The sequence below is a fragment of the Heteronotia binoei genome, chromosome 1, assembly GCF_032191835.1.
Source record: "Heteronotia binoei isolate CCM8104 ecotype False Entrance Well chromosome 1, APGP_CSIRO_Hbin_v1, whole genome shotgun sequence".
Taxonomy (NCBI): domain Eukaryota; kingdom Metazoa; phylum Chordata; class Lepidosauria; order Squamata; family Gekkonidae; genus Heteronotia; species Heteronotia binoei.
The window spans coordinates 245,682,655-245,696,679 of record NC_083223.1 but is presented as its reverse complement, the minus strand read 5'-3'; the positions used below and the strand labels follow the sequence as shown (position 1 = coordinate 245,696,679).

The window sequence follows — 14,025 nt, the reverse complement described above, 5'->3', positions numbered from 1 at the left end:
GCTATCTTTTAAAAACAGATTGCAGATGCAGGATTTAGTAAGGAGAGGTCTTAAATAAGGAGATCCACAAAGAAAACACCACAAATTGCACTGCTATATATATGGGCGATGCACCTTGAGCGAGCTCCACATCATCATTGTATGAAGCCCACCAGGATTTGAACTGGCCGAACAGGCTGCCCCCCCCCCCAGTGACAAGGTCCAGCCAGGACGGATGCCCGAGTCTCCTGCCTTTCCCTTGTTTGTGTAAGTGGGGGACTGGGAACCTCCTACAGCCCTCTCCTGCCTGTGCAGCAATCCAGCTCTTTCAGATGAGTTTTAGCTGTGTTTCTAATAATAACTATCATCTACACAGTATACCTTGATCTGGATGGCCCAGACAAGACTGATCTTGTCAAAACACTGAAGCTAAGCAGGGTCAGCTTTTGTCAGTACTTGGATGAAAAACCACCATGGTAGTCCAGGGTCACAACACAGAGGCAGGCAATGGCAAGCCACCTTTGAGTGTCTCTTGCCTTGAAAACCCTACATGGTTGTTGTAAGTTGGCTGTGACTTGACAGCGCTTTCCACCACCGCACAGCTTGTGCTACCTTGCTGTAATCTTTACAACAATAACAGTCCAGTAATGTAGATAAGCATTATTGCCTCTACATTGCCAAAGGGAGCTGAAAGTGTTGCTTCCTCTTAACTACCCTTCCACAATGTGCTAAGGCAACCCTTCCCGCCCTCAAAGAGTTTGGCCCTGAATTCTCTCTTCTAATGCAAGACATAAGGCATCTTGCAGACCCCCTAGCCTTTAAAGATCTTCTGCTCCTGTCTCATGTTTGAAATATGAAACACAGAAAGGTCACTTTTTATTAAACTATGCTAACAGAACATGGCTGCCTTTGTGAAGCAGGATCCTGATGGATGTGTTTGATCTATTGTGATAAAATGAATTGTTTCCTCGCCAATTATATTTCTTTAAAGAAGAAAAAAAGACGGTGTCAACTTTTGGATTCTTTGCTTTGGGCATCATCAACATTATTTGGTAATTTATATCCTGTCTTCAGGTTCTCCAGATTTTCAAGAGGAAAAAATCACCGGGGGGGGGGGGGGTGGTGGTGGTGATGGAAATCCATGTTTAAAATTATAAATGAATTAAAGCATTATAGAGACAGTTGCCAACAACCCTAGAGAACTGGCCTTTTAATAGAAGCTTAATGTGTGAAAATGGGCAGTTAAAGCTTTTCATGGTCTGGAGGTAAATAATTTCATTGGGTACACAGTATCCTATTAAACCTCTGTTAAAGGGACAGGACTTTTTTTTTTCTCCAGGCAATTGGCAGCCATAGCTCATGCAATCATAGCTCATGCACTTTTTTTTCTCTCCATGCAATCAGCAGCATGTATACTCTCAAATTATGAGGCCCAAGGCCTGGACACCATGCCAGTCTGAATACTAGAGATAGCAGGGGCTGTACATTCTAAATCCTAGAAAGCATGACTCTAAGCATTGCTGCCCACTGGGTAACCACCACAGTGCAAAATGTTTTCCCCTGACAAGTTCCAGTGCTATCCTAAACAGTTCTACTCAGAATTCTACTGAAGTCCACTCAGTAGGGCTAATTTTCAGGCAAGTGTCCTTAGGATTGCACCATATATGATTTTCAGGTTTGGGCTGATGTCCTCTCAAAGCTAGCCATTGGCTCTCCTTGACATGGAAGGATTTTACAATAGCCAAGGTCAGGCTAATACTAGAAATGGCAACCAGAATGATAAGTGGGTTGGAGAATTTTACCTCCAAGAAAAAGCTAAAAGGTTAGGGGCTGTTATGTTTGATGGGAAATCCAGGATATACAGGGTATAGAAAAAAGTGGTTAAAAACGTTCTCACGTTTTCAGATTTCACAACATGATAAACAGTTTTGAGTTTTTGAACATGTAATATTATATCTATCTTTGGATAGCCTGTGTGGCAAAATGCACTTGAGTCTATTTTGTGGGCAAAAGTGACCCTCCTCCAGTCAGCCATCCTATGGCACAGCCCCAACTATGTTCCTGCAATCAATATACGAAGAAGGTTAAGCCCACATGGTGTAAATATGCAGTCTGTTTTTCAGATCTGTCTCATGAGACACTTTTATTTTCCAAACTGCATGCTTGAGTTTCAGACAATTTATGTATATCTGATGATGCTTTAGATTTTCTTTGCTAGATTTGCACGGTGCCATCTAGCTGCAAATACAGTTTTCCTATCCCTGCCAAAATCAATGGAAGTTTTATCCAATAATGTGGCTACTTCTCGCATCTCAATCAATGAATTGTGCACAAAACGGAAGCTGCCACATTGCAATAATTAATGAACAACTTGTAAATGGCTTTGAAGGACTGTAATTGCCTTTGAAAGCTGTTTGTTCCCTCAGGGTGACCAAAGCTGATTATTTTGCTTGGAGTCTATTCCTTCTTCTCCTTTTAATTTATATTGTGACTATTCTACAATTACCTATATAAGCTCCTGATGCAAGATTTGCTGCTTTCTATCTGTCTGTGTTTTAGATAGTGGTATCGCCACTAGAGGAGTGTTGCAGAACAACAGACATGGTAGAGTGTGTGACAGCATGGCATACCATCACAACCCATTCTAGCCACATGGGCAGAAACTAGATATGTTAACTTTAATGAGATAGCTTCCATCATAGGAAGCCTGCAACCCACAGTTGAAGCAAGACTTGAGCCCAGTTTGTATCGATAGTGCTACTGATGTGTTTGGGGTTTCCCCAAGGCTCACCATTGAGATTATGGGAAGGGCTATGCCATAGCAGTGGAACCCAGGGGTGGAATTCTATCAGGAGCTCCTTTGCATATTAGGCAACACACTCCTAATGTAGCCAATCCACCAAGAGCTTCCAAGGCTCTTTTTTGTAAGCTCTTGGAGGATTGGCTACATCAGGGGTATGTGGCCTAATATGCAAAGGAGCTCCTGCTAGAATTCCACCCCTGGTGGAACCCATGCTTTGCATACAGAGGATCCAAAGTTCAGCTCCTGGCATTTCTACTTACAGAATCTCAGGTAGTGAGGCTGAGGGAGGCCTCTTCTTGGGACCCTAGAGAGTTACTGCTAGTCCAAGTGAACACCACTGGGCAAAACTGATCACTAGTCTGATTCTGTACAAAACAACTTCGTATGCTCAGGGATGGGTTTTATTAATGCAGCTGTACCCTTTTACAAATCAGTGGCTCCCTCTTCCTGACACACCTGTAAAGGAGCTCCTATCTGTATCAACCACAGCTATGTCTGTGGCTGGACCCTGGGATCAAGTGGGAGGTTTTATCATCCTCCTCCACTTGGACCCTCAATTCATTCTAAGTTTAAAAGAATTAAAATCACAGACACATAAGGCAGGCAATTAGTCTTCAAGCTCATCAGGGCTGGGAAGCCTTGCCCTATAGGCAGCTTTGCAATGGACTAGATCACGATGGGTAGCCGTGTTAGTCTGTCTATAGCTGTAGAAAAGAGTAAAGAGTCCAGTAGCACCTTAAAGACTAACAACATTTGTGGCAGGGTAGGAGCTTTCCCTCCTCACTTCTTCCATTCTATTGCAATGTACTATTTGTTATTCTTTACTTAATCTCTCATGCTTGCATCACATCTTTCTTTCACAAATCTCTGGGCAGTGCATGTGATTTGATGCATTTTTCCTTATAATAATGAGGCAGGTTACACAGAAAGTGCTTCAACAGTAGTCATTTCCTGAGGCATTGACACTATCTTCGTTCGCGAAGCCAAGCCGAGAGAGAGACACTATTTGCTCACTCACTTATGCCTGAAAACCCAAATGACTATCCCATATTGTTGTTTTCTCTGTTTTCCCCATTGCCATCTCAGGTTTCTCAAGTTCCGGTTTATGGTAATTTGCTGGATTCCATCTGCAAATACAGCACAGTCATGACTTGATTGTATCACCTGGGGTGGAGTAGTGTGATTATTGACATGGTTCCTTCTTACTCCATCCCAAGTGGCACTTAGCCCTTTATTGCTGCTGAAGCTGCACATCAGAATGATGTGGTAATATTTGTTTTTTAAAGGAATGGGTGAAATGGACAAGGTTTTACCCCTTATAACTGCAGCCATTTCACATACGAACACATGAAGCTGCCTTATGCTTTGTCAGACTATTGGTTTACCGAGATCTTTACTTTACCTGGCAATGGCACTCCAGGGTCTTTAAAATGACATACTCCCTGCTCCTTTGTACTGGAGATGTGAAGTATTGAACCTGGGAGCTTCTGCATGTGAAGCAGATTCTCTATACTACTGAACCAGGAATTTTCCACAGTCTAGTAAAACGGACAATGACTGTTGAAAACTCTGATCGTTTTACTGGCTTAAAGAAACTAATGGTGGCTGAAGGATGGCTGGAGACAACAGACTTCTCTTTCTGAGGTCTGCCTCTCTTTTTGCCTGGGGACTGGACTGGATTAAACAGGACCAGTGCTTGTAAAACATTAGTAAAAATGACCTTTTTTTGAGGGTGTATGTGTTTCTGTCTGGAAGTACCTGCAGAGCTTTGCCCAAGTTGGCATTGTGTTTTCCAGATTTGAAGTGCAGTCTCTCTGATGTACTTTGAATACCCTACTCATGACACTTGCTCTTTTGTTTGTAATATCATGGACCCTGGAGAGCTGATTTCATCTCTTAAGATATTAAATATTTGAGGACTGATGTTGTATGGTATGTAAGGTCTGCCAGGAGTATTTGAGAAAGGTCAATGTTTTTTTGGCTGAGAGATTGATAGGGGCTGTAGTATCCAGCCACTGGACAATGGCATGCCTTCAACTTTTATGACTGCGGTTTCAGAAAAGCAGCAAACAAAGGAAGGAAGAATGGGGCCTGAGCCAACTCGCCTCCTTGATTGTTGCTCCACTTTTTCACTTATCTTGCAGCCTGCAAGCTCAGCAGATACATTGAGGAAAGTGATATCTTGCGGTGAGAGAGAAGGCTAGGTAGGAGAAGCAGCCCTGGATCCTATTGCTAAATTAACATTAGCTGTGTCAGATCTTTGGGACATGATGGCTGCGTTTTTTTAAGGTATTTGAAGAAAGTGTAAGAAAACTCCACTATCTGTTAAACAGAATCTATATCTCAGAGTTGAAAGCAGAGTCCCTCTTTAACAATCTCTTTCTCATTCCTGCCTCCAGGGCTTTTTTTGAGCAGGAATGCACAAGAATGCAGTTCCGACTGGCTTGGTGTCAGGGGGTGTGACCTAATATGCAAACGAGTTCCTGCTGGGCTTTTTCTACAAAAAACCCCTCTGCCGGCCTCTATCTTAATAAAAATACACATGGCCCTAAAATAAGCAAGTGTGCCCTTAGCTCTCATCTTTACCAGCGAAGATCTTCCATCTCCAAATAATATTTTCAGTTACTTTTTAAAAACTTAAATGGGTGTACATAAAAATGATCAGTAGCATGCAAAGGTGAACAACAGTCTTAATGCCCACTTGGATCTAACAATCTTAATGCACATTGCTTATTACAGTGTGGAATTCTGGCATGATGGAATATGCTGCACACATCTAAGCTTCTAGCATAATCTAATATTATATTTGTGATATTGGATAAGCTGGAAGCTTCTCCAAAGTAAGCACACCCTAAGGAGGTAGACCAGTTTACCTGCAATTAGTTCTCTCATTTAAATTGGAACCACCACCAATTAATCAAGTAAGGCTTAAGGGAATTCATCTACAGCAGTGATCCTCAATGCGGTGTTGACCAATATGCTTCTTGGTACCCATTGCTTCTTGTTTCTCCAAAGGGTCTGCAATGGAACAAGAAAAAGAACAGGGAGTTTTGGGTTGCTCCCTGCAGGTGACTGACTAGCCAAGCACTGACCTCACCCTGGCTATCAGCTGACTGACTGGCAAAACACTAACCCCATCCTGAACAGGGGCACTGCAGCCATATGCCCTCATCTTGGCCATACAGACTATTTTATTTTATGCTTGGCAGCTTCTTCTGTGGCTGTGCAGGGACAAACAGTCGTCTTCCTTGGAAACTGAAAACTGAACTGCATCTCTTATTCAAAGCAAAGCACACATGCTGCCCCACAAAACAGCCTTCTTGTGATTGGCTCCCATGCTTCACAAAGCTGGCAACTTGAGTGGCATTGGACAGGCAGTTTCCATAGAGGCAGGAACCAAGCAAGAATACCTAACAATACCTAACTAGAATACCATCCTAACATAACGTCATCTGCTATCTGTGCTCACTTTGAGGGGTTTAAATCACTCAGTTCCTATCCCAAGTAAAGCATCCAACAGAATCGATCTCATTCTGTGGCCATCCCTGAGACACCCGAACAAGCAGTCTTGAATCTATTGGGCTGATATGAATTACAAAGGGAAGGACTCCCCCCCCCCCCCCGCCCCCAGTTGGAATCCTGGGTCAAGCTTAGCTTAGAAGGCAACTTCTCTGCCCATCCTTTCTGCAAAGTCTTTTGGAGTTGCAACATCATAAAGTATGTGAGCAATAAAAAAAGACAATCAGCTGCCTCTTCTCCATACCTTGATGACTTGCCCCTCAGGGACCTGGACATAGCAGCTGTTACCAAGTCCCATCATTGGAACCAAATTAGAAAACCAAGCCTGTAAGTCTTGACTAGAGAGGTATAAGCAAAGTGTGATGCATGCTGTCATGTAGGAGAAGCACAGAAAACAGGTAGAATTTGGTATGGAGCACAACATTAACTTTCCTGAAAGCCTCCACTTTCATTTTTAAAGGCAACTTTTTAGCTCTTTGATTGTGAGGAAACAATGTGGCAATGTTTGCTGAAAATTTATAGCCAATGGAAGAGCGGAATAAGATTGCCAGTGGTTGGAGCAAGGCTTGAGTACCTTCTCCATATGATAATATGTAAAGGAGGAGAAATTATGCACATTGTTTGCACAGGTTGCCAAATTCCATTTTTCTTGCCACAGAATTCTAATCCCCCCTCAAGATTACATTGCACACAGGCCCTCTGAACAGAAAAAAAAACCCCAAACAATTTTGTTCTCTACATTTTCATTTAGAAACTCATCTACTGGCGATGCAAGCAGAAAATGGCTTGATTATTTGCAAGCATTTGCTTTCAATGTTCTGTTGATCTATCCCCCAAGTCGTTCAGTTTGGTGCCTCGAACACTGTCCACCTTCTCAGCCACACATCTTTGTGAGAGAACAAACAGAAGCTTAAAATAGAGAAATTAGACTGTCTTTCCATTTGTGCTATGTTCCCCTTCCTCCAAAGCATGGTGCTTGTTTTTCCCCCATCTGTCACCACATGTACTTTTTCACTTCATTATTTTGTAATAAAATATGACTTCAATTGGCTGCTGGTAAGGGTGTTGGAGTGGCTTGACTACATGAGCTTCTTGAGGCTGCTACTATATGCCCACTTCTCCCTGCCCTCATCTCTTGCTCTCTGCTTCTCATTTGCTCCACCCAAGAGTAGTTAATGCTTCTTCCTTCCACGTTCCCCAGACCTCTTTTAAGGCAGCAAAATAAGCTGTACATGCCCAACAGATCTTCCTGAACTCTTGCGAGAATTCGGGAAGCCCTATAGGGGTATGTGGCTTGCTGCACTGTCTTTAAAGATGCTGCTGAGACTCTTGGGTGAGTGACGGTTGGCAGAGCGCAAGAATAGAGGTGAGTGCAAGATTTCTGCCCCCCAAGTCTGAAGCCATCATTCCATCTTGTTGACTGTGAGAACGGCTTCTAAAAATTTAACTGTTCCTCTTGACTTAGTGGTGGTGGTGGAAAGTGTTATCAAGTCTCAGCCAGGGTTTTCTAGGCAAGAAACATACAGAGATTGTTTGCCATTGCCTGCTTTGGATCTTGCACTTCCTTGGAGGTCTCCCACCCAAGTGCTAACCAGGGCCAAGCTTCCAAAATCTGATGAAATCAGACTGGGCCTTCTGGGTCGGGGCTTAACTCCATATTGGCTTGCATTAAAGTGCCAATGTATTCATATATGACATTTCCAGTGGTCCACAAGCAAATATCTATTATATTACAGTTGTCTGGGCAAAGGTTGAAGCCCACAGGTTTGTGAGCATTCCCAGGATAGATGATCCCTTGTTATATTGGCACAAGAGCCCTCGTTCTTCATGATAACAGCTTTGTCTGTGATAGTGCTAGGGTATGGTTTTTAAATGCAAGAAAACACTCATTTGCATATTAGGCTACACGCTATGATGCCAAGCCAGCCAGAACTGCATTCCTGTGTGTTCCTGCTAAAGAAAAAAAAAAGTCCTGCGTTTGTATAAGTTATCTTCTTAAATGGTTTGTTCAGGTGATTTCTATGCCACCACCATAGAGCCTGCTTGCAGAGGCTTATCAATTAAATCATAATGAGAAACAAACACCATAAAAGCAGTAACAATTAAAAAGCTAATAAAAACCCAACATTCCTGCTCACTGATGGAACATCTGCTTTGCATTCAGAAAGTCCCAGGTTCAGTCCCTAGCGTCTTGTTAAAGAAACACTGGGTCAGGTGTTGAGAACAACCCTGGAGCACCTCTGCCAGTCAGAGACAATAATATGGAGCTAAAGGGACCAGTCATCTGATTCAGTGCAAGGTAGCTTCATATTGGGAGAGGCTATGACCTGGTAGTGGAGAAGATGCTTTTCCATGGAGAAGGTCTGAAATTCAATATTCAGTAGTGCAAACTGGGAAGGATCTGTCTGAGATTTTGGTGGTATACTACCAGTTAGAATAAGCTAGTTGTCCCAGCATGGTGCCCCCCAATGTGTTACCAGATGCCCACTTGCTTTTCCCCCAAAGTGTCTCTATTCCCAAAGCAAACAGCCTATCCAGAAGGAAGCAGAAAAGTCAAAAGCTGTGAAAACAAGGAGGTACAGCCAGGAACTTTCATATGCAAAGAGGGAGCAACTGCAACAGCAGTTGTGGGTGAGAACATTAACTCAACATGTTATGAGAAAGCAATCCATGCTCCCTTTGGTAATAACTTCATGCAGCTGTCTAAGTGGGCTCCTGTCCACAAAAGCTTCTTCCATAAAAATCTTTAAGATGCCTCTAGACTCCTGGTTGTTGTAGGAAATATTATTTCACATTCACTTCATGATGAGGCTATTGCTTATTGCTTTTCAAAGTCCCTGAAATGATAGAAATTATTGTCCCACTGTCTTCTGCAATATAGAAAGGTCAGGACAAGGAACTCCAGATTTTGTAACCTCCAAGCCCTAAACTGGCGCCAAGAGAAAAACAATATCTGTATCCAGAATGAGAAATAAATAACAGTGATATCTGCACACTCATTTTGCTTTAATGGGTCCAGTCGCTTTAAGAACATAAGAACATAAGAGAAGCCATGTTAGATCAGGCCAATGGCCCATCCAGTCCAACATTCTGTGTCACACAGCGGCCAAATATATATATATATATATATATATATATATATATATATATATATATATATATATATATATATATATATATATATATATATATAGCTTTTTTTCAGGGTGTGAGGCTTCTGTTTCTGGAAGGCACAGATTGGTATGTTATGGTATATATGGTATTGACACTGGAGCTTTCCAACCAGCAAAGTCAAACAGACCTTGCTGCAGAAGAAGTTCAAGGAGAGGTCAGAGGGAGCAGGAAATATGAAATTGACTTCTAAGCATGACCATTAAAGCCAGTGAAAATTAAAATGAATGTAATACTGAAAGCAAGTGCGAATAATAATGAATAGAATGAAGCAGAAATTGAATATAGCAAGTGGCTGGCCTATTTTAATAAACTTTGCCTTAGATACAGATACACAAGTAATACTCATAACAAGTGCTCTTGAAATACTGGTTTGTAGCTTAACCAGAAGTCTTTTATACCATGTTTACATTCAACATTCAAAGTCACTGTGGAGGGGATAAAATATCCTGATTATTTATTAGCATACATGGTTCCCCCCTCCTTTATCTTCACAAAAATGCTGTGAGGTAGGTAGTTTGAGCTGAGAGCAAGAGAGACTGGCTGTTTCAAGGACACTAGTGACTTCATTAATTCTAGTTCATTTATATCCCATCTTTCTCCTCAACAGGGACCCAAAACTGCTTATGTCCTTTTCCTCTCCTCCATTTTATCCTCACAACAACCCTGTGAGGCAGGTTAAGCTGAGAGTGTGTGACTGGCCCAAGGTCACCTGGCAAGTTTTCATAGCAGAGTGCGAATTCAGTACTGGGGTCTCCCAGATCCTAACTGGACAATTTAACCACTACACCACACTAGCTCTCAGTTTCATGGAGAGAAGCGATTTGCACAGATCCTAATCTAACGCTGGATGCTATCCCACACTGTCTCTTTTTACTTCATAGTTATGTGAGATTTTGCACACTTACTCACTTTGTGTACAAATTGTGAGGCATAGAATTTTGCTTTACTGAAGATGGATGTCAAGTTCTGAACAGGATACCTAATTTTACACTTGTGTAGTGGAACAATGGATGCACGGCCTATTCTTGTTGGATAAAATGGCCTAAAATATTTGAAAACTAAGGTGTTTATGGGTTGTGCCCAACAGTTAACATACTGCATGGCTGAGGCAAACTCTCCTCTCACTTCCTCATGATATTTTCCCACAGACATTCCGGTGGCCAATTGCCAGCAGTATTGATGTTAATGAGATGTTGGAAATTCAGGTGTTCAACTACAGCAAGGTCTTCTCCAACAGGTGAGTGATATTCTACACAGTGGACTTGTTCTCTTCCGTCATCCATTGGCCTTACTGGAATTGTTTTATATCCATGAAATGTGGATTATTTTCTATATCTGTTCTTATGTCTTGACATGGTGGTGAGGGGTCTGGTTTGAACACTTTCTTTCCATGAAAGAAGTGGGAAAAGATCTGCCAGAATGGCAGGTGGTTATGTTTAAGACAGAATCCCATGTTCTAGGAATATTATGGTTCTCATTGCATGGATGTCATTGAGAGCATGGTAAAGTTGAGTTTCAGATATGGGCTTGGAAAACAATATTTTCTGATTTTTAAAAAATCAACTGGCTCGTTTTGCTGTGCCCAGTCTAGCAGAAGAAAATCCCCTCATCTGTAGAGAAGTGATATTCCATTCACACATGCAAATCAGCACTTCATGTTGCAGACAGCAAATGATGCATGATTTAGTCTCTATGTCTTACAACCCTGCTTGTTCTGATCTCTCAACTGTGGTACTTGATGGCCTCTATCAAGTGTAGCCTGAGCTGCTGCTTCTCAAGCATCTGAATCTTATTTCCTTCCACTCTTCTTTGTCTCCTATCTTTTGACCCAAGATGATTAAGGTTCTTTCACTGAGGATCGGCTCATGATCATGACTGACTCCTTCATGGCCCTTTTAATAATGAGGGAGGGGGGCTGTGGCTCAGTAGTAGAGCATCTGCTCTGTACACAGAAATTCCTAATGCAGTGGTGTCAAAGATGCCACCCGGGGACTGAATCAGGCCCCCGGACAGCTCCTATCAGGCCCCCAAGCAACTGCCTATCATCTGCTTCCTTCTCTGATTCCTTGCTCAAGGCTTGCTCAATCACACAGGAGCTCAACCTCAATTTTCTGCATTGGTTGAGGCTCCTCCCCCTCCTGGTTCCCTGGGGAGGGAGAGAAAGAGCTGGCCAGAGCTTCCTTTGCCCAGTTCCCTGGATTCCATGGGAGAAATACAAAGAAAGCATCCTTAAGACCAACAAGTGCTAATGTTTTAAGCATGTTTTAAGGTGGTTTTTTTTAATTCAGTCATATTTGTCCGTGTCCTTTAAAAAGTTTATATCTCTGTTACCTAATATTAAAGGTACATACATGGCCCAGCCTGACACAGCCTGGCCTGGCCCGGCCCAGCCCAACAGTCTCATTTATGTCAGATCCGGCCTTCATAACAAATGAGTTTGACACTCCTGTCCTAAGGTGTCTCCAGTTACAAGGATCAGGTAGCAGGTGATGTGAAAGACCTCTTTCTGAGACCTTGCAGAGCCACTGCTACTTAGAATGGGCCATACCGGCTAATGATAGGCCAAGGGTTTGATCCAGTATAATGTAACTTCATGTGTTCAGGTGTACAATACGGGATAATGGAAAGCATGACGCTGGTCGTTGTCATCTCAGCTTTTGCTTGTGCAATTCCAGAAATCTTGCATCTGGAATATTAAATTTCTCCCAGCCTTCTCACTGAAAATTTGTCAAAGGAATATCTTATTTTCTTTTGCATAAAGCATCAAGTGCAGGAGTTTTCAAAATGTATTTTTTAAAAAATAACACAACTACTGGTATGTATGAAGGTAGAGCAGAAAATTATAGTCTTGCTGTGAACAGTAACAACACCAGGTGGCAGTTTTTTGACAGCTGAGGTGTGGAACTATTGTTACCCCTCCTATGTGTATTCATTTCTCTGTTGTCTCAAGCTGTAATTTTTTGGAAGTTTGGGGCTGGTTGAAAAATCAGCAATAACTGTTCAGAATTGCCCTGCCAATACGGCAAAAGATCCATCGAACCCACAGTTCTGTTTCTTCAGTGGCCATCTGGACATTCCATGATACTATCTTAGTGCTCACAGGGCAAGTGTGAGGTCAGACCAGCTAGACTAGTGTCCTGTGCAAGTTCAGTGTGTGCTCTAGAACTGTGAATGACAGAAATTCCAGGTTAAGGCCTCTTTGTCTACATTCTATGGCAGAGGTGTTAAACTCATTTGTTATGAGTTCTGACATAGATGAGACCTTGTTGGGCTGGGCCATGTCAGGCTGGGCCATATGTGTACCTATTTAAGATTAGGTGGCAGAGATAAAAAAACTTAAAACATGCTTAAAACGTTAGCACTTATTGGTCTTAAAGATGCTTTCTTTGTATTTCTACCATGGGATCCAGGGAACTGGGCAAAGGAAGCTCTGGCTCTTTCCTTCCTTTCCCAAAGAACTGGGGGGAGGAGCCTCAGCCAATAGAAGGAAGAGAGGCTTGGCTCAGTAGTTCTGCTGTGCAATTAAGAGAGCCTGGCAAAGCAAGCTATTCCTCCCCCCCTTCCTCCCCAAGGGAGAAGCCCCAGCCAATGGGAAAAAAAATAAAGATTTTGCTCCGTAGCTCCTGTGCAATTGAGCAAACCTTGCAAAGCAAGCTGTTATGCAAAAGGAAGCAAGATATAGGGAGAAGGAAGCAGGTGACAGCCAGTTGCTTGGTGGCCTGATAGGAGCCCTCTGGGGGCCTGATTCGGCCCCTGAGCTGCATGTTTGACACCCCTGTTCTATGGCATGCTGGATAGCCCCAGCATCTGTGGACTTGGATGGAAAAGGGATTCACAGTCACAACTCACTTCTCTTCCCTCCCAGTGTGTAAATCCTGGACATGGGTATATCTCCCCAGCTCAGCCCTTAGATAGACCCGGGCACTGCTCACGTTTCCCATTGTCCCTCGCAGTGCCTTCTACCACTTTTGGGTTCCCTCACTTCCTCCAGAAGTGTTGAAGTTGCCTCATAAGCCTACCTGAGGGTGTCTGATGTCATTTCTTTGCAGTGCCACCTTGACCAAGTGAGGGGTTTCTCCATCAACCACAACCACTCTCTCTAACCTCCTCAAAAACCACACAGTTCTCATTCGCCTTTTATTTTAAAGAGGCAGCAGGTTATTGAACAGCAAAGCTCCATGTATATTCAGAGTCCAATTCACATGTCATGTGATTAGGTCAGTTTTACTTAATGTAATTTATGTAAATTGTATAAATTTAGCATCTCCCTCCCACCCTAAGAGAAACCATCTGTCTGTATTTTCCTTTGAAAGATATTGAATGTATGTGTCCTAGGGGCTTGTGTGTGGTTGGGTTTTGATTTGTCTTCAACAAAACATTCTCAGTGGAAGCAACAAAGGTGAGGAGGGCAAGAGGAGCCACTGAAGCAGAGGTGGGAGCTGGGTATTCAGCACTGTTTTAAGAACATAAGAACATAAGAGAAGCCATGTTGGATCAGGCCAGCAGCCCATCAAGTCCAACACTCTGTGTCACACAGTGGCAAAAAATTT

The 14,025-nt window shown here is 42.7% G+C and overlaps 1 protein-coding gene across 1 annotated transcript in view; it reads left to right on the top strand.

Annotated features, from left to right (window-relative positions):
- OTOF (otoferlin) overlaps nt 1–14,025 on the top strand; it is a 199,353-nt gene that overhangs the window by 42,089 nt on the left and 143,239 nt on the right. Inside the window, exon 3 of the mRNA XM_060250592.1 lies at nt 10,624–10,712. Within this exon, the coding sequence (XP_060106575.1) occupies nt 10,624–10,712 (89 nt within the window). The remainder of the gene's footprint in view (nt 1–10,623; nt 10,713–14,025) is intronic.